At 39.7% G+C, this 25,450-nt stretch overlaps 1 protein-coding gene across 5 annotated transcripts in view; it reads left to right on the top strand.

Annotated features, from left to right (window-relative positions):
• The window catches only part of UBE4B (ubiquitination factor E4B), a 111,658-nt gene that overhangs the window by 45,210 nt on the left and 40,998 nt on the right, over positions 1 to 25,450 (top strand). For 2 of the 5 annotated variants that reach the window (XM_081057368.1, XM_081057367.1), the window contains 10 exons: positions 1,325 to 1,457; positions 7,514 to 7,601; positions 8,670 to 8,814; positions 10,906 to 11,134; positions 11,586 to 11,972; positions 12,725 to 12,868; positions 19,149 to 19,290; positions 20,244 to 20,344; positions 21,371 to 21,485; positions 23,919 to 24,002. In XM_081057368.1, the coding sequence (XP_080913494.1) occupies positions 1,426 to 1,457; positions 7,514 to 7,601; positions 8,670 to 8,814; positions 10,906 to 11,134; positions 11,586 to 11,972; positions 12,725 to 12,868; positions 19,149 to 19,290; positions 20,244 to 20,344; positions 21,371 to 21,485; positions 23,919 to 24,002 (1,467 nt within the window). In that variant the 5' untranslated portion in view covers positions 1,325 to 1,425. Of the gene's footprint in view, positions 1 to 1,321; positions 1,458 to 7,513; positions 7,602 to 8,669; positions 8,815 to 10,905; positions 11,135 to 11,585; positions 11,973 to 12,724; positions 12,869 to 19,148; positions 19,291 to 20,243; positions 20,345 to 21,370; positions 21,486 to 23,918; positions 24,003 to 25,450 lie in introns of all 5 variants that reach the window. The other 3 variants (XM_081057366.1, XM_081057369.1, XM_081057370.1) reach the window with 3 other exon arrangements.

Here is a 25,450-nt window from a genome sequence, read left to right as displayed (position 1 = left end):
CCATAAAAATTGTTGAACTTTATTATTGATTAATTTTAATTAAAACAATTGTCAGACCTTTCAGTGTGATAGGTAAACTAATATTTTCCTAAAGGACATGGTTAGTGCTCTGTTATCTCGTCCTTCAATAAATATTTATTGAGCATTTACTTTGGGTTACACTTCTCGAATTAATGAATTTAAAGTTTTACCATCTTCCACGAGCTTATTTCCGAATTCTCACTGCATTAGATGTTTTCTGTATTTCACTTAAGTCTACTTAGGAATAGTGAAAATTTATTTTTTTCCTTCATGAGTCCTGCGGAAGTTTTAATAAACAGGGACGTGTTAAAACTTGCTACCAGGAATGGATAAATGTTTTGTAATATTCTTCAGTGAAGAGACATGAAAAGGTGGCAAGTTTACTTTCTTGGAATGCTGGGATGGTTAAAATATTATCCACTTGGTAGTTGTTTCAGCTCCAACTGGCAGCTCAAGTTGTTTTATTTTTGTTTTTTTTAAACATGTAAGTCTCATTTTCCTTTTTAGCAACACGGACATATATTTTTAAAAGTACTTGCAAATATCTGGGTACACTTTTTTTTGGTAGAAAGATATTCACAGAGTTTGTAATTTTGTAAGTTTTATGAAAAACATGGTTTTAAAGACATTGATGAGAAATCTGCCCAGTGCTCATGGCTACGGAGCACTGTACCGTAAACTCCGTGCGGCCGAGGACAGTGTCCGGTGTCTTATTTTCCCAAGCTGTCACAATAAGATGTTAATTCAGTAAGTGGGTTGATCAATTTTTAAGGACATAGCTTAGTTGGGTTTGTTTGCATGTTTTCAACATTTTATTATGAAATTTTTAATACAACAAAGTTGCAAGAATTTTGCAATGAACACTTGTATACCCACCATCTAGATTCTGCCATTAAGATTTTAGTGTTTTTGCTTTATCGCACCCCTGTCCACTTCTGTGTCTATATCCACTCATTAATGTATCTTATTTTTGGTATATTTCACGGATATTTCTGGACTATCATGGAGACTAATTTGTATTCCAGGATCATAGTTTAAACTGGTGTAAGACAAGGTGATGAGTCAGTTTTAGGTGTTAGATTTGGCTCTGTTCCTGACCTCCTATGACGCATATTGATAAATTATGATTTATTGCCAGCGTTCCTATGATTTTAACGTCACTTCTGCGTTTAGTGTAGTCTTCTGATAGACATTTCTCAGTTGGTCTGAATGCCAGTTGTGTATGTGTACTGTTGCCATTATCAGTGGCTTTAAGGTAGTCTTACCTGAGGCCTAATCTTGCCTGTCTTTTTCTCGTCAGCAGTAGCCCATCGAAGCCAGAGCAGTGAAGGCGTCAGTTCTCTCAGCAGCTCGCCGTCCAATAGCCTTGAAACACAATCTCAGTCTCTCTCACGTTCCCAGAGCATGGATATCGATGGTGTCTCTTGTGAGAAAAGGTAAAGTAAGCCGGTTTTCCAATTAACCCTTTTATTTATGGAAAGGGAAAGATCCATTCACTGTACTCTCTAGGCCATTAGTCTCAAATGCCAGCCCAGAGATCCATGCCACTCCATAGCAAATTAGAGGTAAATTTATGAAATTTAAAGGTCTTTTCTATTATTCTGAAGTGTTCTTTATGCCTTTTTTATGTTTTTGATGTTGAAATGTCTTTTATGAAATAATGGTGTAGATAGTAAAAAGTGTTTTTAGTTTTTTAGTGTCCTTAGTTGGTAAATACAAAGTTGGCAGAATATGTCAGTCCCTAAAAATTTCTTCCAAGTTTTTTGATAGGTGAAATTTAAAAATTTGGAAGGGTACAGACAGGTGAGTCTTCCTAAGAATTCCGGAAGGATCAGGGTGTCTTAGAGCAGAGCTTCCTGTGGTGCCGGGGTGCCATGGGTGGATCCAGTGGGCAAGGGATTGATTTCTTCATTCCTTAGGCAAGCCAGACCTCCCCCCAGGACCCATCTCCTCTGCCCTCAAGCAGCCCCCTCTATTCATGTCAGGGGACCAGACAAATATTATTATCTGTGTGTGTTAGGATTTTAAAACAGTTGAGAAACACAGGTATAGAGCTTCAGTACTTGGTGGGGTCGGGGTGAGGAACCAGATCAGTGATCACCCCACATTAGACGAGAATGCAGGAAGGTCTACATTCTTAGGGAAAAGATCAAGGAGGCAAAAAAGTAACCCCATAGAGTAAAAACAATTGTGTTCTTTTTACCTTTGCTCTGAGTGCATGTATTTTTTTTAAAAAATGACGTCAACTCTGATTTCGTGGCAGGTAGATGACTTTCTTATGGGTCTGGCTCTAGGTTTATACTATTGGTATAGTCTGAAAAACCTCAAGCTAAGAACTGTCATATACAGTGGACCCAGGCCCATACTGCCTTTAGGCGTCTAGCAGAAGAAAAAAGAAAACATTAAGTCATCTGAGAATTTCCAGACGCCTGAGAATTTCTTAGAAAAATTTCCGAGAAATATGAGCTCATGGTAAAAACAAGAACAACAAAAAAAAAAACACACTAGAAAAGAGCCACCATGAGTAAGTCACCTCTAGTCACCTAGAGATTTTTTGAGGATTTGGAATTACCCGATACAGAATACAAAATATATACATTTAAATAAATTAGAAAGTGAATGGAAAACGTAAGGGGCAAGTGACTATAGAAACAACCAAGCACATTTGAAAAAGAACCAAATATAATTTCTAGAAATGAAAAGATACTAATTTAAATTGAAACCAAGGCTAAAGAGTGGGATTGTAGAGCTTGAAGAAATTACCCAGAGTGTACCACAAAGAGAAAAAGAGATGAAAAATATGGAAAATATTTAGAGATATAGAGGACACACAGATCCAATATATTATATCTAATAGAAATATCAAAAGGAGAAAATAGACTTGGAGAGAGTCCCCCATTGCCCCCCCTTTATTCCATGTGTTTTCCTCTATTGGTTTGGAAGCCATTATTGAAGAGATAAATGGCTGAGAATTTTTCTAGAGTTGAGAAATGATACGAATTTTCAGATTCAGGAAGCCAAGCAACTCTCAAGCAGGATAAACAAAAAAAGAAATATGTATCTAGACATTTTATAATAAAATTGCAGTAACACCAAAGACAAAGACCTTTAAGGCAGCCAGAGAGAAAAGGGAGGTTATCTACAAAAGAACAACTGTTAGATAGCTAAACAATGGAAGCCAGAGGATTGTGGACTAATAGTGTTAAATGCTGAAAGAAAATAACTGTCAGCTGGGAATTGTGTACCCTTGTGGAACTAGGGTGAGATAAAGACATTTATAGATTTAAAACCAACCAACCAGGGTGGCGGGTTAGCTCAGTTGGTTAGAGCATGGTGCTAATAACACCAAGGTTGCTGGTTCCATCCCTGGGCCGCTGAGCTGTGCCGTCCTTGAAAAAACAAACAAACAAACAAAACAACCTGATAGCCAACCATTAGGAGACCCCAACTTTTCACAGATGTAGTTAAGAAGGAAAATGATTTTAGGACTAATGTCTGAGATGCAAAAAGGAAGGATGAGTGAAGAAAATAATGAACATGTGGTAAATCTAAACAAACACCGATGGTATAAAGCAATAACAGTGTATAAAATAATATTGGGGGAGGAAAGTACAAAAATCAGATTTAACATGCTGGGCAGCAGTAGCAGGTGAGCCAGAAATGGGGTGATTAGAGCATGGGCTAGGGTCCATATATACTTGGGGAGAAGGGTAAAGATACTAGCCAACTTTTAGATTTTTGAGTTAAAGATACTTGATGAAATTTCAAGGGTACACTAAAATAATAGAAATAGAGTATATTTTCCAAACCAATAAGGAGAAAATATGGAACAGGTGTGGGGAAGTGGGACGATGGGTTTAAGCTAATTCAATTGAAGAGAAGGAAGAAACAGGAATTTTAAAAAAGACGAACAACACAAAATAGGATGGTAAAAAGAAATGAAAGTATGTCAGTAACTATAGTAAATCAAAGTGAAAAGGCACAGGTTGGATTAAAAACAAAACAACCCAGCTTTATCCTTGTTTACAGAAGATATACCTGAAATACTAGGTTAGAGAAAGGTTGAAAGTAAAAGAAAGGGAAAAGATATACCAGGCAAATGCTAAACAAAAGGAAACTAGGGTAAACATACCCTAGTTTATAAAGTCTAAACAAAGACTTTACAGCACAAAGTGTTACTAGAAATAAGCCTTATATAATGATAAATGTTTAATTTACCAGTAGGATATAAGTTTCCAAATTACATGCACTTGGTAATGTAACAGCAACATGTAATATAGCAAATACTGACACATACATTATCATAATGGGAGATTTTTAGCACATTGCTTTCAGCCATTGTTAGATCAAAGAGCATAAATATCAATAAGTATGTGCACAAATTAAACAACACAGCTAACAAGTTTGATCTAATTGAGAGAACTTTGCACTCTACAGTCAGAGAATATACTTTCCCTTCTAACAGCCGTCAACTGAAAAGTTTCAAGAGTCAGAACAATTCAGGTCATGTTTTCTGACTAGTTCATTAGGTTTGATAATTAATATAGGGGGGGAAAACCCTGAAAAACCGTCAGACATTTGGAAAATTTAAAAACAGCATGCTTCTGGTCCAAGAAAAAATCATAATGGAAATCTGAAATTATCTAGAACTGAACATTAACAAATATAAATCATGATCTGCGTGTTGCAGCTAAAGTGGTCCTATAACATGTTAAAAAGGAAAAAAAAAAGACTACAAATAAATAGTGGGAATGAAAACCCTTTTGTTCTTACCCCGCATATGTGCCTGGCTAACTGCCTTTGTGTCTGTTGGCTCATACGGCATTCCTTGGTGAGGCTCTCCCCATTTAAAATGGAAGGCCCTGCCTTCTCAATTGCCTTTTCCTGTTCTTTCTTCTTTAATTTTTCCCTAGCATTTATCGTTATGCTATATGCTTTGCTCATTTATTTTGTTTATTGTTTATTATCTTTTTATTTCTAACTAGAGTGTAAGCTCCATGACACAGTGATTTTTTTGTTTGTCTTTTTTTTCGTTCATTGATACCTCTCCTAGAACAAGGCCTGCATAGAGTGGGCACTGAGTAATCTTTATTATTGAAAAGGGGAATTCCATGAGAAAATAGGCAGATTTGAAAATTTGTATGAAAACCTAGAAAAACATAATTCTCCCAAAATTGACTCAAGGAGAGAGAACCTGAATAATCAAAACCATGAAATAAATTGAATCAGTATTTTAAAATTTTCTAAAGAAAGTACCATGCTTGTACGATTTTTTATAGGTAATTTCACCACTCCAGTTTTACACAAAATTTTCCAGATAATTAAAAAAAAAAGGGAACATTTACCAAATTAATTTACAAGGCTAAGATGACCTTAATATCAAAACCAGACAAGAATAATATAAATGAAGAAAATTAATTACATGGTAATCATATTTATGAACATATTTGCAAAAATCTTGAAATATTGAAAAATGGAATGGAATACTACAACACATAAAAAAACACAGACAAAACATCTGAGGGACTAGATACCAGCGTAGTGTTCATTCACTATGGGTCAACATACTAGTGATTGGAAGGGCCATAAGGGGGGCCCTAGAATGTTCTATTTCTTGATCTGGGCACTGATTACATTAGTATGTTTCCTTTGTGAAACTTTATTAGCCGAATACATATGGTCATCTATGCATATTTCTGTACAGCTATTTCAGTTAAAAGTTTAGTTAAATATAATATAATATAATATAATACTCAACTTGTGTTTCTCTTGGGAATGCAAGGATGCTTTAGCATTAGAAACTCTATAAATATTATTCACCATATTATATATTAAAGAGAAAAGCCATATAATCTTAATGGTTGCAGAAGTTTGCTAAAATTCAGCATCAGTTCATGATAAAAATCTTAGCAAACTGAAAACAGAAAGTTGCATCCTTAAACTGATGGTGTGGCAGAGACAGAGTAAACCAAATGTTCCATATGCTCCCCTGCATTATTTCCAGTCTCCTTTGCAGTTAGATTGGGGTCCAGTGACTAGTTCTGTCCCGTAGACTGTGACTGGAAGTGACTTGTGTCACTTTTAGACAAAGGCAGTTGAGCCGATGTTCCTCCTCCGTTCCTCTCTTCTCTTGCTCCAGTGACCTGGGAGGCTGTGTTTTGCAGATGGCATAGCTTAAAGATGGAGTAAGGATGCTTCACTCTCATCAGACTTTGCGTAAGCAAGAAACAAACCCTTATAGTGTTAAGCCTCTAAGATTTCAGAGTGTATGTGTTACCACAGCATAGCCTGTCTTATTCTGATGAATATAAAGTACACCCACGAAAAAAATGCAGCAACTCTCATATCCAGTGGTGAGAAATTAGAAACACTCTCTTTAAAATCAGGGATAAGAATGAAAATGACAGCTCTTTCTGCTTCTGTTCAACCTGGGGATCCTACCTAGTGCAATAAAACAAGTAAGGATTGGAGTAGAAGAAACAGTTTTATTTGGAAATGAAATGATTTTCTATCTAGTGAGCCCTATGGATAAGTAAACAGGTTGCTTATAAGTGGTCTATATCTAAAATCAGTTACATTACTATGTGCTAGCAACAAAAATTAGAAAACTTAATTTTTAAAAAGGCACCATTCACAATTTCATTTAAAAATATATGGTACATAGGTATAAATTTAGCAAAAGAAGTGAAAGACTTAGGTAGAAAATTATAAAAGTATATTGAAAGATGTTAAAGAAGGCCTGGATACTTGCAGAGATATAATTTGTCCATAGATAAACTCAACAGTACATTTTTCCCCAATTTAATCTTTAGAGTCAATGAAATGAAGTCAGAATCCCAACAGCATTTTTAAGGAACCTGTCAAGCTGATTCTTAAGTATGGATGGAAGAGTAAAGGGCCAAGAATGGCCAAGACTCTCTTGAAATAGAAGAACGAGGTGAAGGCCTTGACCTAGCAGATAGCAAGTCTTATTGTGAAGTTTTAGTAAGGGTTATATTGGCTCAGGGACAGCTGGGTTGTCTAATGGAACAGGAAAATGAGTATCCAGAAGTAGGCCACACATTTATGATAAGTGCACATACGACATAGGTGATTTCACGTTTGTGTAAAAAGGATGGTCTTTTCAATAAATGGTGCTGGGACAATTATTTATTTAATGTGGGGAAGATAATATATGTACTTAGCCAGATTTTGTAATCAGGCTCTGATTGATTGTATATTGTTTAAAAATAATATGTATAGAAAATCTGCTCTAATTAATTTTTTTTAAAGTGAGCCTAAGAAAATGACAACTTGGGGAAAATCTTTTTAACGATTAGTAGAATATTTATATCTTAATATATGAAGAGCTCTTAACAATTAAATGAACCTTTATTATTTTGCTTTCTGAACTGATTTTGGCTGATATTTTAAAACTTTTCCTCAACTGGCAGCTAGGGCATTGGGTGGATTTATAAAAGGTAAAGGACTTACTTGTCTTTTATACTTAAAGTATGTCCCAGGTGGATGTGGATTCAGGAATTGAAAATATGGAAGTTGATGAAAATGATCGAAGAGAAAAAAGGAGCCTCAGCGATAAGGTTGGTAAGAGATGAAGCCTTGCTTCTGTTTTTAGGGGCTATATATAAACACTACCCATGTTTTGTATCTGCAGAGTGGTTAGAATGGGCCACCCCAAGTCAGCAAATCCTGTTTCAGTGACATTTTCTTTTATTTTTTTTGGAGGAAAAATGGGTATCCTAGATTGCCCTTATTAATGGAAGTATAACTGAATCCTTTTATCTAAGATTTTTCCATTAACTTTGTTTCAGTACCATGTTTTTAATCAGTAAATTTAGTTTGTCCTAGGAATTCATTTAGAGCTAATTTGAATTTTTTGTGTTGGTTTTTTGCTTCAGCAAGTAGGTCATGACATCGTTGGTGGTTTTGTGAGGAAAATGACTGGGAATTGAAACAAGAACGCGTGGGATCCAGTAACAAGTAGCAGCTTTTTGAAAATATGAGGCCTTCATATTTTGTTATCATCTAAGTGTAGTTACCTATATTTAGAAAAAGCATATTTTTTGTTTGTGGTGTCGTGGTATAAAACTGGTATAGGTAAATTGCATCATTCTTAGTGTTGAGCAGCACGTACTGATGATTATTAGAAGTTGGACTGCAGCCTCCTAATAATGTGATGCTTTATTTTGTATTGTTCTTTACAGTTTACCAAGTTTTTCCATATATAATATTTTATCTGTGATGGAAAGTAGTGAGAAACATTAAATTCTGGAAGAATTCTCGGAGGAAAATTGGTCACATACCTAGAATGTTAACCTGGTCCTTTAGCGTTCAGAACAGTAAATAAATAGGATGTATGTACATCCTTTATCCCATTTCTTCCTTGGAGATTCCTGGTCATGCACTTGCTCTTTTACCCCCCACTCCCCCCGAAGACTGTGTTGTGAGCTCATGTAACCAGAGTTACGTGCTGTCACTTTGAAGTTACACGGACAAGTTTATTTTTGCCTAAATCAATGGGTGAACAGTTGTGTGCCTTTCTAAAATATCCTCAGTAATAAATGAATTAAATCAGAAGTATTTCTATTGAAGGCTAACGCATGCCTCCTACCACTTGAAATTAACCCTCAAATCTTCTTCCTCACAAGGAGCCTTCATCGGGTTCTGAAGTGTCCGAAGAACAGGCCTTACAGCTGGTCTGTAAGATCTTTCGTGTCTCCTGGAAGGATCGGGACAGAGATGTCATCTTTCTTTCTTCTCTTTCTGCACAATTTAAGCAGAACCCAAAAGAAGGTAGGAATCTTGCTCATCTGCCTTCTTTCAGAGCACTGTACTTAAGAGAAAACAGGAAAGTAAGATCTTTCGTCCTTCCCCTGTTACCCACAGTCACTCTGTCTTGTTCCGGGGTTGTATTTTTTATTACGGGGATGCGTTTTGATGAGGACACTGATGTATGACCACTTTCCACTGACCTTATTGATAAACCATTTTTTTCACTTTTTTTAAACGAAATATTTTATTGGGGAAGGGGAACAGGACTTTATTGGGGAACAGTGTGTACTTCCGGGACATTTTTCCAGTCAAGTTGTTGTCCTTTCTATCTTAGCTGTGGAGGGCGCAGCACAGCTCCAGGTCCAGTTGCCATTTTCTAGTTGCAGGGGGCGCAGCCCATCATCCCTTGCAGGAGTCGAACCGACAACCTTGTGGTTGAGAGGACGCGCTTCAATCAGTTGAGCCATCTGGGAGCTCAGCGGCAGCTCAGCTCAAGGTGCCGTGTTCAACCTTAGCTGCAGGGATTGAAGAGCCCACCATCCCTTGCGGGACTCGAGGAATCGAACCAGCAGCCTTGTGGTTGAGAGCCCACTGGCCCATGTGGGAATCGAACTAGCAGTGTTTGGAGTTAGGAGCACGGAGCTCCAACTGCCTGAGCCACTGGGCCGGCCCCGTTTTTTTTTTTTACTTTTATGATTCTCTAAAACAAAACTATATAAATGAGTTAACAGTGTCCGTCGTCTCTGGGTTGAAGTTCTTTCCTTTGCAGTCGTAAGGGGCTTACAGGAGCATTAGCAGAAGCACACTGGGCCGTCCCGGGATCCTGAGAAACGCTCTGTAGGACACATACCTGCCTGAAATGTCCGCCAGGTCACTTGGGGACAGTGGAGTCAATCTGCTTGATTAAATTGCTTAGCAAGATAGGACTAAGTGATATTTTGCTGTGTTTCCAGAATTCTATTTTAAGAGGCTACACTAAACCACGCTTATAACAAAGCAATAAAACTCTCCGCACACCAGTATTACAGGGCACGATGACTTTTCTTTACAGCCCTCGTTTGGAATATAGATGCCGTGGGGGGGAGGTGCACCGGCGTGTTCTTTCGCATTTCACTGCAATAGAACCTCTCCAGTGGCAGGTGTTTTGGGCTGTTTTGCTCACTGATGTCTTCCCAATGCCTAGAAACATCCCTTGCACTTAATAATCCCTCAATATTTTAAGCGAGTGAGTGAATACCAAGGAGATTGCCCTCCCCTTTCCTATGCTGACTGTCTTCCACAGCGAACAAAACTCTGTGTTCCTGGCAGACGGATACTTCACTTCTGGTTTCACCAGGATCTTATTAATTCTGGTTATAGAGATGAGCTTAGCAACTGTTTCAAAACCCTGCCACTTATTATTCTTATGGTAAATCTTAAGATTCTCAAGTCTGTCTTGTACGTATATAAGTGGTCGTTTTTAATAACCAAATCAGGTAAGATTTACATGGGTTAGAACTTTTGTTTGTATACTGAGTGATATTTGAAATGTACTTAAAGACCTACAGTAAAGCAGTTGGGAGTTGCAGAGAGTAAGAAGGAAGCTAGAAAGTAGAATATGCTCCAGAAAGCCAGAGGGTGACTAGAATTTAGACCCTTCGTAAAATACTTGGAACTTTGTACTTGACAGTTTTACTGTATATAAAATACATACGAGTACAGGTGAAGAAATATTAACCCAGTTGCATTTCTAGTATGATGGGAGTAGCTTCTTTTAGCCGTTAATGTATGTCAGCAGTAACTCTGATTAACTGCGCTCCACTTTTTAAAAAAAAAAAAAAGCTTTGTATTTTGGAATAATTCTAGATCTACGGAAAAGTTTGAGAAACAGTACAGGGGGTTCTTGTATCTTACAAAACCATAGCATACTTGTCAAAACTAAGATATTACTGTTCACAACGCTTCAGACCTTACTTGGATCTCACCAGGTCCTGCACTAATGTCCTTTTTCTGTCCTGGCGTCCGTCCAGCCTGGGACACCCCACCGAACCTCTCTGATTCCATTTGGCTTATCCAAGGACTGTGTCGACGAAAGACCATGCTAACCTCTTCCTTATTCTGTCTTTCCAACAGTGTTCTCCGATTTTAAGGACTTGATTGGCCAGATCTTAATGGAAGTGCTAATGATGTCCGCTCAGACCAGAGATGAAAACCCGTTTGCCAGTCTGACAGCCACATCACAGCCGATTGCGGCGGCAGCCCGGTCACCGGACAGAACCCTCATGCTGAATCCTGGTTCCACCGCAGGCACAAGCCCCCGGTTCTGCGGGCTGGGCTCCTTCGGTGCCAGCTCTTTGTCTAGGTCAGTGTGCTTATTTTTGCGCCTCTAATTGGTTATCGAATAGCCATGCCTTTGTAAGAGAAGGGCTGTTCATTCACTGGCCTACAGCCCGTGTCGTATTTGGGGGATGGGGTCAGTCATTGGAGGACGTGGTACCTTTTCGCATTGGTCCCTTTGGCTTTCCAGGGTGTGCCTATTGGTAAATTAAAACTTAGCAACAAATGGCTGCGTATTGTACATTGTTCTTTGGAAAGAGGGCTTTATCGTAGTATAAACGTAGGCACTAGACTTGTACAGCAGTTAGATTATAACGATTTAGGTGAGTGCCTGAGAGACTTGTGTACTTGAGTGCTTAGAGATATGAAATGTAAATATGCTATTCTTTAAACGCTTGATGATTTCCATGTTAGTTATTTATCTCAAGTTTTTCTTCAATTTTCTCTTCTTTCCTCCCTTTTCTCAACTAATGTAGCCTCTATGAAACTAGTCCAGCCCCCAACACGAGTTTCTGGAGCTCTGTGCCAATGATGAGTCCACCTTTTGCCTCACCTTCTCGCACAGCCAGCCAGGTGGCTGTACCCTCCATTTCCCTCAGCCCTCCTAGTGCAGCTTCCGGGACCGTGGCAGGAAGCCAGCCCTCATCCCCGCGGTATCGCCCCTACACTGTCACCCATCCCGGGGGCCCTGCGCCTTCTCCTACCCTGCGCTCCTCACCAAGCTTCCCCGCCCTCGCTAGTAGCCCTCAAGCAGTGCCGGCCAGCTCTTCCAGACAGAGACCCACCAGCAGGGGGCCACCATCACTGTCCGCCTCACCCAGTGCCATGAGCAGACGTCCCTCTTCCCTAAGGATTTCTCCTAGGTATTTATGCAGCAGGAGCGTTGGGTGCGTGTTTGCAGTGCAGGGAAAGGAACTTAACACTGTTTGGAAGAGCTGTTGTGTGACACTGACCTCAGGGCCATATGTTTTCTGTTTGGGGTTATTAACCCATGTGTCTGTCCAGTGTAGTGGGCTGGCGCCCCAAGTCCGTGCTGCTGCCAAGCACTCATAACGTCAGAGAGTACGGGTCACTCTGCCATGGGGTCCTTTCTGCCCTACCTTCCCCACACTTTTCCTCTGTCTGTACAAAGACCAGAAAGAAGTGACTTAGGTTTTGAAATCTAATTCACATGTCCTTCTTCAGTACAAATGAATTTCAGAGACTGTCGGCCGGCAGTTTATTTGTATTTGAGAGTCGGGGCTTCAGGACCACTTTTTGACTTTTTTACTGTTACCAAACAAGTTGAAATATATGAAGTAGTCAGACCATGGGGTTGTGGGAGCGAGTCTGGGCCTGGTGTCCCTTACCTCTGATCACGGGAGCTGGCCAGTGTCCCTGCCATGGCACTTTGATTTCAGCTTCGTAGGAAGCAGAGTCTCAATCCCATTAATCCAGGACCCCCTCTCTCAAATGTACCTGTGCATTCCTGTAATTTAGGCGAATTACTTTGCTGCATGTCAGTAGACAAAACTTTTAGCATAAGATTGAATTAAAAGGACAAGAGTTGCAAAAGCTTTCTTTCTCTTGTTTTTCCTTTGTTCCCTGATGGCCTTTTTTGCTTTTGTTGTGGTAGTCTGTACGACAGTCCTTTCTCCTTCCTCTTCCTCGCGCTTTCTGGGGACAGTAGTGATGAAGATGATGAAGAAGATGATGGTGGTGATGATGATGAAGGTGGTGGTGGTGGTGATGAGTTTTCTTGTGTCCAGTTTGGGTCCAGGTATCAGAGGAATGGAGTCTTACCCCTGCATGTGCCTAGCACTTAGGAACTAACTCTTACGAGCCCTAAATAGAGGTGTGCTTTGAATCCATACATGATGGGAGTCAGATGAGACCTCCCTGGAGAGTCAAGGTGTGAGAAACGTGCATGTACTGAAATGTTAGGACCTTCTCATGGGTTAAAGTGCACACTGGAAAATTTTCATAGTTGTTGCCTGGTACGTCTGGAGGAAAACTTACATATAATCATTTGGGGAAAACATGAACAATAGATTAAAAACCAGTCTTCATTGTGAATTCATCCACCCTAAGATCGAAAATGCGGGACCACTCACCTGTCCACTGCGAGAATATTCTTGGAGCTGCCAGATGTGAGCTCATGTACTCTGGGAGGCACGTTTTTTCACGTCCAGTTAGTTGCATGGATCGCTCGCTGCTGCTTAGGAATGGCAGAGGGGCTGGCACGTGTGTGTGCGCGCGTCCTGCCCCAGCCCAGCCTGGGCAGTCTATGGAAGAGCCTGCGGGGCCATACGGTATTACCTGGTGTGATTGTGATGCTGCTCTCACTTCTCACCTTGACTTTGGCGTACCACTTCCTTGACCTCCATGAAGCTAGACCCTGTTTGTTGAGACAGCCTTTGCAGCACAGGCTAAAACAGTTTGTGACACTGCTGAGTGTTCACCCTTGAAAATTGAGTGAAAAAGACTACTGAAGTTTTTCGGTGACTTTGAGCAAGAAAATATAATAGCACCTTTGATCGAATACTCTGACTCATTGTCTTACAATTTTGCTCTTAAATTGAAGTTTCCTCTGGACTGAGTTGGTATTTATGCTCAGCACTGCTCAAAAATAACTCCAGGCTATAAATAGAGACGGCAGCAGGAGTTAGGTACACTTCTTACATTTGACTGTTCAGAAGAATCATTAGAGAGTCTAAAGAGAGAGAGGAATGCCAGTGCAAAGCTGAATATTGATTCAGGAGGGGTTGGTGTTTGGATTAGGTTGAACAGTATATCACTCTCTCTCAAGTAAATTTCCCCAAGGTAGAGGTGTCTTTTTCATGCAGATGAAATCCCATTGCATGTTTATGGTCATGCAGCAGGCATCCTTATTAGGAATCAATGTGCATATGGGTTAAAAGTGCTTTGTTATCTGATTTACTGTAAATTCTTTGGGGGCCAAATACTCTCTCTCCCTGGCCTGTTTAATTCCAGCTTCCTCTAACAAAGATACCAGATTGTGTGTTGCTGGTACTGAGTCCTCTCTTTCTATACTTAGAACATCCCAACCTTGTCTCAGACCGAGATTCTGTACCTCTGAGGAGGATTCTATAAGGAGAAGTAAAACTCACCAACTGTGTAATAACAGCTGTAAATACTAACTGAGCGTCACGTGCCCCGATCCCGTGTCGGCCCTGCACCCATTATCGCTTGAATCCTGAGAGCGGCACTACGTCCCGAGTCCGTGGCAGAGTCTGGGCCCAGAACTCACACCGCGCTGCCTCTAGCTTTTCCGCCTGCGCCCAGTAGGACTTGTGTTTTTATTGTCCCTTACCAGTTGTTTTGCTGCCAGGAGCACATACTCTGTGGCTGCTCATTGCTTTGGAGGATTAGGGCAAGCTACTGTTCCTTGGCTAGAAAGTGCCAACATTTTCCTCCTTAATTACAAAATTCCATTGCAGTCAGTTGGCAGGTCCTTTGCTGGCTGTGAAAATGAACTCTGATCTCTCCAGATGTGAGGTAATTTATGGATTCTGAATAGATGTCAAAGAATGGAAAAGGATGGGGGAAATACATAACTGATTAAACAAGCAGAGAGGAACTGGAGGGTGCACGGAGGGTCTGAACCAGGAAGAGGCACCACAAACCTTCTGTTAATTTGAGCACCCAGCAAATCGTTTTCTTCTCTCCCCCTTTCTAATTGACCTCGGAATTTTATTTACTTTGAAGGAAACGAGTTTAACACCCACTTCTTGCCTGTCATGGAGGAAGGACTCTGACAGGGGCGGGAGCTGCCTCCCCTCTCTGCACGCCTAGTGAAGCTGATGCGTCCCACGTCATTTAGGAAGTAGTCGAGGCCTGTATTCATACATTAACTATTTGTAGTATTGGTGAGAAGGATTCATTTAAGAAGGGTAAACACATTCCTCCTATACTGTTTGGTAGTCCTCTGTGAGAGGAGCTGTATGAATTATAAGGTTGCAGGAGTGGAAATGAGTGAAGTGTTATCTTGTGATAAAGATGACATAGGAATTATTCTGAGGAAAATCTTTCTAATTGTTTCCTGGAAAGTTGATGACTAGAAATATTTTTTTTTTTTTTTTTTTTTACTGCTTAGATATTTCAGTGAAGGAGGTCAAACCTTGAAAGTCACAAGCCTATGAACAGAGGAAGGGGAAATTAGCAAATAGTGAAAAAATTGACATTTACCTCTTAATTTCTCTGTTGACCATCACTACGTGGAGAGGAAACACGGAAATAGTCAAAAAGCAATCCTTCCACCATGTCAGTCCCAAAACCCTCCTGTGCTTTCCCTTCTCACCCAGAGGAAAACCCAGGGCCTCTCACCCTGGCCTGTAAGACCCTGCACCTCACGTACACACACACACACACCTACACACTCATGCTTCTCCTTTTCTGCCTCTACTTGCCTCCATCCTCCAGCTCAAATGCTCGGTGCTGTTCTTCAACTTGCCCGGCACATTCTCTCGTGCCTTAGGCCTTTGCACTTGCCTCCTCCCTCAGGACACTTGAACTCCAGATGGCTGCTCACCACTCCCTGACTCCCTCAGGTCTGTGTGCAAATGCCACCTTATCAGAGGGTGGTCCCTGGCCCCGCATGTGAAACATTGCATGTAAAATACACACACACACACACACACACACACACACACACACACACTTCCTGCTCCTGTCACCAGGCTCTGCTTTTATTTTTCCCCATATATTCATTTGGTTTTGAGTGTGCCCCTTCTAGAACGTAATTGCCATGCAAACAAGGCCTGGATCTTGGATTCAGTGCAGTACCCTCAGGACCTACAGCAATGCCCGGGACACAGAGGGCACACCAGGAACATTTGTTCAATGAATGTGCATTGCTTAGACCTACACAACTCTGGCTTTGCCTTGCATTGAGTAGATACGAAATTCTAGAATCTGTATGCCAAAAAATTAGAAAATAGGATGATGATTGTTTCCCTTACAGAGGAAAAGAAACTGCAATGGAATCTTTTCACAAAACAAGTCTTCTTGGTGCGTTTACCATGGAATTCCGTTTGCACAGATCTGATGCATGTGCAAATCCCCAGGATGTTTTCATTGTGTTTTCAGGAGTCAGCTATTATGTGATTCCGTTATGTGAAGTAATTACACTATTAAAGTGGACGGTTGCTGTAGTTATCAGAAAATGGTCCACACGTTCTCCCAGAGGGAGACATAACTTTTTAGATACTCTTAAGACTTAAGTATGACATATTTCCAAGGTCATATTCCATATGTCACAGTTGTAAAAAAAAAAAAAAAGCATCACGAATTTTGTAACAACTTTTTTAGGAAAAAAACAAATTATTATTTAAAATGTTTATTGGTAGCACAAATTATGCGTATAAACCATATACCACTTTCTCCTTCAGTATCACATTCAAAATTTGAGTCCACATCTTTCCCTTTGAATCTAGAGATCCTTGTAAGTGAATTTTGACCATTGACGCGTGTGCATAACATTGGTGAGACTGGCTGCTGTTCACACTTGTGACGATGAGCTCTTTTAGCACCTTTAGGATCTTATCATTTAAAAATATACTGACAGATACTGGGGTTTGCTCTACGTTTCCTATTTGGTTAAACCTTTTTTTTTTCTCCTTTCTCTTTCTTGAAAATCAACTGGAAGTGTTGTTGGGTGACTTGAAAATTCGCTAATATATTCTGAGTGCTTTTCATTGCATTTCCTGGCATGAGACCAGTAGTCTTCTACATACATTGTCACTTTTCATGTCTTAGTGAAATACTTGTGAAGATATTTCAATTGGCTTTCGAGGTGTTCAAGTTTAAGTTCAAATTAAATGGGACATGTTGGCTAAGAATGGAACTTGTGTCAGTGCATGGGCAACCACCATCTCAGCCTGCTGATGTCATACAGATGTCCAGATGCTGGCTGTGGTCCTGAATCAAACTGACTCCTTGCAACTGGCAAGGACCTGTTAACATCAAATATAAGATGCTTTTCTTACAGAAATGTGAAAAGGTAAGAAATGTGGGGCATATTATCAAGACAACGTATAGTTTGAAATTTTCATTTTAAACACGAGGCAGATCGATTTTCATTGTCGTTTGCTGCTCAAAGGAAAATTCACCTTAATTGTGTAGAGGCATAAGCCCGTATGACCAAAGTTCATCTTTGGAAAGTAGAGTGAATATAGTCACTGAGTCACTAAGTCAGAGGGAAGACAGAGGAATAGCAGATAGGAGAGCGTGAAACTAAGGTTGCTGCAGATAAAAACTTTTACTTTTCTCCCTTTCTGCATTTGGGGATTCACCACACTTACATTTGTGAGTGGGCTTTTCTGTTTTGTTTTTGTTTTTCATATATTTGTTTTAATTAATTTCAGGTGCAGGGTTTTTCCGTTTTGTTCTTACATTTTTTTCTTTCCTGTTCTTTATTACAGTACTCATCTTTCTCTTGTCAGGCCCATTAGTAGATACCAGATCCTGCCATTAATTTATGAAGTGTACCCAAAAGTTAACTGATAATGAAGACACAAGAATTGTTTTTGTTTTTTGAGGGTACCTTTGGTAGCCTGCCCAACTTTGTCATGGCTCTGTGGGGATACTTTGTGGGTGGGTCAGCTATTTGCCCAGTCAGGTAGGAAGGTGTTGGCTGCCCCTCAGCCATGACTCCTCCTTTTCCTTCTCTCAGACCTAGAGAGTAATTTCTATAACATAGAAGACCTACATGGTAGGAATTTAAATTTATTGGACTCTGGCCTAAAAGGCTGGGATTTAAAACTGGTATCGTTTTCATCTTTTTTATTGAAGCACTTTAATACCACAGTTTTAGTCCACGGTCAATTATGTATATAATTCTGAAATTCTAAGGTCAGTTATGTTTATATCAAAATTAGCTTTGTACATCTACTCATCTATCTGCATAACATATCCATTACTGTCTCAGTTCCTCTTGGTCCTCTTAGTTTCTAGCCTTTACTTGTCTGCCCTGGGGCGAAGTAGGAATGGGTCTTGCAAGTTCCTGATGTTCTTTCCATCCTTGATCATCTTTCACATATAATTTTTTTGCTAAGTTTATGTTTTCTCGTTTCCTCTTCATTTCAAAATTCCTCGCCTCTTCCCATGCCATGATTAATCTCTTTGTTTCTTTGTGCATATCAAATCAACTGGTGAGTTAGACATCAGATTTGGAATATGACCTATTGATGGTTGATAGAAACTTGAATTCCCAGGCCTAACCCTTTTGATAACATTTGGCTTTGGTCTGGCTTTGGTCTTCGAGAATAGTTATCACTGATAATAACAATGCCCCCCGCTGTCTCCTGCTTGTATTTTACAAGCCCTCCCAGTGATGTCATTTAACTCTCGTTTTGGGATTTAACTCTCGTTGCAGAGGGGGATGAGCTTCTGGGTTCAGGTAACAGACAGGCAGGAGGGCTAGGAGAGAACCCAAGTTTGGATACTCCTCGTGCAAGGATTGGTTTGCTGTTTACTGCACTACTCTGCCTTTTTCACTGAAAGTTTGGGAAGTTTGTGTTGATAGCAAGTATTTTTATGTCTCCTCCCTCCCACTGGACTGTGTTCCTAAGCTCTGCTCCTGTTGCTGAATATGCTAGGAGTTAGGAGGGGGAGGGTCATGTTGTTAGTCCCTTAGCACTTTCCTGCTAAAGAGTTTGAGGACAGCGAGAGCTCTGACCTACACGTCTGCCTGAGCAAAGCTGCCCAGCTTGGTTTAAGTATGAGTGATACCCCTTCCAGTGCCTAGTAGCACTTAGTCCTCTGATTCTATAAGTTGCCATTCCCAGCAAGAGACGATGTTGGGTTTCCGGTCAGACTCTCTTCTTAGTAAAAATCAAACATTGACAAGAAATGACTCTTGTTGGACCCAGCACCAGTGAAACAAGCAGTCAGCTCCAACCTTGGCTGCATGGGTGTTTGTGCTTTGTCGTGGGTGCAGGAATCTAACAGGCTTTCTGCTGTAGAAATGCAAACCCTTGTCTAAGGTCATTCATTGGGAAGAGACAAGAATCATCACTTTTCTTTTCTCTTCTTCAAAGTTTGGGAGCCTCTGGTGGGGCGAGTACTTGGGATTCCTACAGTGACCATTTCGCCATTGAGACCTGCAAGGAGACAGATATGCTGAACTACCTCATCGAGTGTTTTGACCGAGTTGGAATAGAGGAAAAAAAAGCACCAAAGGTAATAGGAAATAGATTCATTAAAAACAAACAAAAGAGGCAAACAAAGAAAAACACCCACACACAACACGTGGTTATTTGTTTGATAGATAATTGTTTCCACCCTCTACTCAGCATTCATTCATGTATTCAATCAATAAAGTGGTTATTAAGCATTTATTATGGGCCAGGCACTGTACTAGGAACTTGGGGTGTGAACAAAACAGACGAAGATCCCCTGTCCTCAGGGAACTCACATCCTAGTGGAGGGAAGAAGTGACGGGACCAAGTGCCATTGCCACCAGCAGCTTACATGGCTCTGGTAATTTCTGATAGTCTGTCATCATCATAACCAACATCGAAGGAGTGCCTGGAGACTGCCAAACACTGTGCTAGGTCTACATTAGCTCAGATTCTCAGTTTTTTAGTCCAGTGCAATCCGTGTGAAAGAGGTATTTTTTCCATATTATGAATAAGCAAATGCACCTCAGAGAGATTAAGTAATTGTCCAGAATCGCATAAATAATAAGTTGCAAAGCTGGGTTTAAACTGAGGAAGCTATACTTCTTCTACTGTTACATACTGACATACTTTATTATTTTCTCATTTTATTCCTATTTCATTTTCTAGTTCTAATTTTCCAGTAGAAACAAATCTGGTTGTGTAGCTGTTAGTTTCATGTTTGCGAAGGGCCTCTTTGGATTTGGTACACTTAACCTTAGCAAAAGCATAGAGAGTGGACATGTCTCGGAGCTTCCTGATGGGTCACCTCAAACTTTCTTCTTTCTTCTCTGATGTCGATTTCAGCAGAGGCAGTCGACATGGATGACTCACTCTAGTCTGTTCATTATGAGTAAAGGAAGAGAAAAGCATGCCGTTTTCTGGAGATTGATCTCTCCTGACTCTTGTCAGTTTTCAACAGTATGGGATTATTTTGTTTGTCTTTGTAGTCCTGACCTCTGCCTTTCTTTCCAGATGTGCAGCCAGCCAGCCGTCAGCCAGCTTCTGAGCAACATCCGCTCCCAGTGCATATCCCATACTGCATTAGTACTACAAGGTTCCCTCACACAACCAAGGTAGGAAAAACCAGTATGTGCTTGATGTTGGGGGGAGGAATGCCGTCCACCAGTGCATGTCAGGCTGCCCCCCCCCCTTGTGCATGACCTTGGATGTCTCACTTCCCCACCTGTGAAATGGAAGTGGTTGACTAGATGATCTCTGCGGTCCTTTTCCTGCTCTAAAGTACAGTTCTATGAAAATAAAACACTCTCTGTGTGCTTTATGGAGATAAACCATTGTTGAAATATGTCAACATCAAGGCAGGAAATTAGTAATTTAGTTTAAAACCAGCTGCTAGAAGTCAGTGGAGTTTCACATAAAATGTGCACATCATCACTTTCCACGAATCACACGATCAATTTCTGTTTTTTCAGTAATAAAGAATGGTGATGGGATAGGTAATTTGGGAATCACCCAAAGTACTGCATTATTGTTTGTTTCTGAGAGTCCCACAAAAGTTTCAGGTTTAATGAAAGAGTACTTGTATATTTCATTATTTTTATGAAAAATATTTGAAGGGAAAATGCAAACATAGGTGAAGGAAAAATGACAAAGTTACAACATTTATTCATTCTGGGTGTTCTAATATTATTTTCTATACCATGGCCATATATTTTTGAAACTCTTCAAAAGAAGGAAAATGATATACATGTACTAAAAAAATTTTTAAAATGTTTTGTGGTTAAAATTACTGAGTTTTCTAAAATTCTCAGCCTCTGCTAATCTCTTTTCTTTTAATTGGATGAAACATAAACAAATAAGTAAAAGGGACATAATGCTTCGATTTTTTAATGCTTTATTTGAAAGGGCTGTATGTAAGGAAAGATTGATTCTTTGAAATGTCTTAGTCTCATTTTTTAGACAGAATGGGATTAATGATAAGAAAGGTGATCTTTCGCTTATAACTATTGTGTAGAATATTTAGGAGATTTAAAGTTTGGCCTTTGACTGGACAGTTGCTGCTGCCATGACGTTCCCTATGTTCTGTTATTACGTGGTAATGAGTGGACTCATGGCAGTTGTTGGCTGTCATGGCCCCGCAGGTCCATGCAGCAGCCGTCCTTCCTGGTGCCGTATATGCTGTGTAGGAATCTCCCGTATGGCTTCATTCAGGAACTGGTGCGAACCACTCACCAGGATGAAGAAGTGTTCAAACAGGTACGGTTTTGTGAGTTTGCTACTAAAACCTTTAGGTTAGGAGCTGCTATGCCAAGGCTGACTTCTAAATACACCCTATACTCAAACCGACTGTTCCCGAATTTGAATATGCATGTGTTACTGCTCCCAGGGAAGACCTACCTGAGATTCCTTTCTTAGGGAAATCAGATTGACAGCTGCGTTGTTTGAATCATGCACCAGAGAGCATCAAGTGTTTTAAACAGAACGTTTAAGTGCTTGGGAGATGTGAAGAAGTCTAAGGCCTTATCCCTGATTTTAAGGAGTTTTAACAGAAATACCAAGAGAAGTATTGGCCAGATGAGTAGTGTTGAAAATTAGTTCTCTGAGTTTACAAAAAGGAGGTTAATAAATTGATGATCAGATTAGCTCAGCGGCAGTCAACACACCACATAGAATCTTTGTCTTCTTAGCACTACACTGGGAATGATGTCTCCTATCTTACTGATTACTTTGTTTGTTAAGTAGTCATTCATCTTTGATATCTCATTATGTAAAGTCAAGTGAAAATGCAGATATGCAATATTTATTACTAAAGCTTAATAATGATAACAGCTAATAAATTTAGTCTTGCAGGTTTCTTCCATGGTAAAACTTAGCATTACATTTTGATTGCTGTTTTGTGGCATGTCTTGCAAAGTAAGGGCTCTGTCACAGCACCTTTCACACAGCTATTTCCCTTGGTCAAAGGGTTTTTGCAGTTTGTTTCATGTTTTCTTACAGTTTGTTGTATGATCATTTCTTTTTTTTGTGACAAGAAAGAATAACAGAGGCAATAGGTATAATTGATATGATTCCTTTTAATCTGTTTTTATACCTAATATTAGTCATAAGTACTAATTTTAAAGCCTTTGAATTCTCAGGAATTGTGTTTTCAAAATAGTAGTAAAAGAAGAATCCAAGAGTAAAAATCCCGGTTGGTGGGATTTTTAAATAAATAATAGCTAGAATTTAGGGTTGGAGATGAATGCTTGTAGCATTTTTTATCACTGCTGGGAGGTATTTATTTTAAAAATAAGAGTTATTTAAAATACATAAGTCACAGAAGTAATCTAATATTTGACTGAAAATATTGTGCTCAGTAATATTTTGTCTGTTTTTTTATAAATTAAACTCTATTAGAGGATCAGCAAAAGAGGATGACTCTATTGGAATGAATAAAGATTTTTTACTTTATAGCATTCCTAAAAAAACGCTTAGAAATTTTTCTCAGTGACCAATTAAGAAATTTATTGTCGATGATTCTGGAACTTCTGTTTGTTTTTCTCTTGATTGCAATTTTGGCATTCCCCACCTGCACACCTAAGCATTGCCTCTCCATTTTTAGCTGGCTTATGAAAGCACATTACTTCTACCCTGATTGTTCGAGTTGCAAATACTAGAACAATCCCTTCCAGAGCTGTGATGTTGTCTCAAGACCCTCCAAAGCACTTTGTAATCCCAGATAGCTTTTTGTTATACTGGCTTCTTAAATGATTAAGGTACAATGAAATGAAATTAGTAGGAAAGGGAATTTTTCAGTTTTCTAGTGGCTTTATAGAACACTCCCTTTTTCAGCTTGTTGGCATTCAGGTTGTTGGCCGTTATTTACAACTTAGCCTTAAATCTCACCGAAATCCCTAAATGTGTTGGTCAATGAGTGCATTGTGAAATTTGAAGATGAGTTGTGCTGAGCAAATCTTGCATAGTGTTCACGTGCCCTGCTATTAATGGTAAACTTGTAAAAGTAAATTTGAGTGCCCTTGAACTCTGATATCAGATTATTGTATTAATTACATCATATATGGAGGTAAGACATTCTAATCAAGGTTATTTTAAAATTTCAACCTTTACCAGATCTTTGCTCTACATAATTAAAGTAATTATCATCATCATCATAATATCCATTATTGGTCTGTTTTTCTTGTTCTCTTCAGCATAAACAGAAAGATGGAAGGAATTAGATAGAGGTGGGAGGGTGGCAACAAAGAATTTTTTTAAAATATTGATAGCGTTGAGAAGATGGAACATTTAGTCCAGTTTCTTGACCAATTATAGGTGCTTGGTAATCAGAAACATATGCATTGCTGAAATGTGCAGAATTTACTTGATTACAGCAAGGACGCCTGGAGACTCCTATGGCAGGCTCCAGATTTCTGAGTTTCTATTGAATTACTGGGAGTCCTGCCGGAGTTAGGGTTCACCAGATCCTGTTACTCTGGGGAATTCAGCCACACTGCTTTACGGTTAGCTGTGTCCAAGCACAGAGCAACACTCTTGTGGCTGAATTCTGGATGGTGTTGTATGCAAAACAGCTTTTCCTTGGGAATGAGTGGACATGCCTGCACGTTCAGATTCAGCACTTTGTTTGGCATGCCTCTTGTTCTTAAATCTTCTCAAACTTACATTTCTGGTTTGATTTTGTTTTTCTTACAGATCTTTACCCCCATTTTACAAGGCCTGGCTCTTGCTGCCAAAGAGTGCTCCCTCGATAGCGACTACTTTAAATACCCCCTCATGGTAAAACTTTTTTTCTTTAACCCATTCAATAGATGTTGTCACCCGGATTATTTTAACATGCACTTTTCTTTCAGGTCCCTGATCTACCTTGTTTTCAAATAGAAACCGTGAGATCACTGTATTGGCCGTGCAGTATTCGGTGTGCAGTGAGATAATCAGGGAAGACAGTTAGCCCAGCACCTGTCCCCCCTGCCGAGGCCTAAACAGGAGCCAGCAGTGCAGTTGGTACAACGCATTTTGCCTCACTGTATAGCTAATGAAGACCATAATTACTGGTGGTCTCCTGATTCTCCCAGCAACGAGCATACCGTATTTGGGAAGGAATTTTGTCATTAAAAAAGAAAAAGCTATTCCCAAATGCAAATAAAAAGGCAGAGTTATACTAAGAAAAGTAATAAAATTGAATCTTTATGTAGCGACTGTACAGAAAAATCTCGGAGTAATTCTCTTGTTCGTCTTCTGTGTTTCCTGAGGCAGTGCACTTGCTTCTCTTCCCACTGTACTGGAACACAGAAAACACAGATCCGCCGAGCTCCCTGAGTCACTTAGAGTAAGCATAAACAGTGCACCAAACTTTCAGCTAGATTCTCATCCAGGGCTTTGACTGCTACGGGAACATTGGAACCACAAAGGAAAATAGAGGCTCTTCTTTGAATTTTCTTCTTTGAAATTTGGGGAGAAAAATACTTGAAGTATTACTGAATATTTTTCATTCAAGAAACATGAAGCGAAATATCAAAATAATAAATCAGTTAACTCTGTGAATAAATACAGCCTTGTGCAAATTGAGGCCTTGGTTACACTGATGTTTTTTTCCTGTGATTGTTCCTTTTACTCTTTCTACTGACTTAATTCCATCTCACCATTAATTCACTGCTCATTGAGGGCCTATTCTGTGCCAGGCCCTGGGGACACGGAAGCTAATCAGACAAGGTACCCCTCTGCAGGGCGCTCATAATCTACTGTAAAAATCAAGAGCACAACAATACAGTAAGAAGATTACACTGTGATAAACGCAAACACAAAGGTGTACACACTAGGCGCGGTTCCCTCTTCAAAAATCAAAACTAAACTAAAAGGCCAAATGTTAAAGACACTGCTGGGAAACGAGGATTCTTAATTTTAAAAATAATTTTAAATGGATTTATGTCAGGGCTCTTTGCATGGCACATGTTATTCAGGTTCCTGGTAAAATTCATTAGTCCTCATGCACTGTTCTGTCTGTGGCTGATGAAAGGAAGTGGAATAATCTGGTTGTTTGAGTTTAGTGATGAAACATTTTAATGCACATGAATTATCACTGTATTATGTAAATATTCCTTCATGGAATTGTTGACTTTCCTTTGGTGGTTTGAATTAGCTTGATGTTTCAGTAAGGAGCTTTTAGTGTCAGATATCAACAAAATGTTCTCTGTGGTTGAAAGACAAAGGCCTTCCTTATAATAGAC

This window comes from Rhinolophus hipposideros, assembly GCF_964194185.1.
Source record: "Rhinolophus hipposideros genome assembly, chromosome: 8".
Classification (NCBI taxonomy): Eukaryota; Metazoa; Chordata; class Mammalia; order Chiroptera; family Rhinolophidae; genus Rhinolophus; species Rhinolophus hipposideros.
Note: the sequence above shows the minus strand (reverse complement) of the source record. Positions and strands in the feature narration are given on the sequence as shown.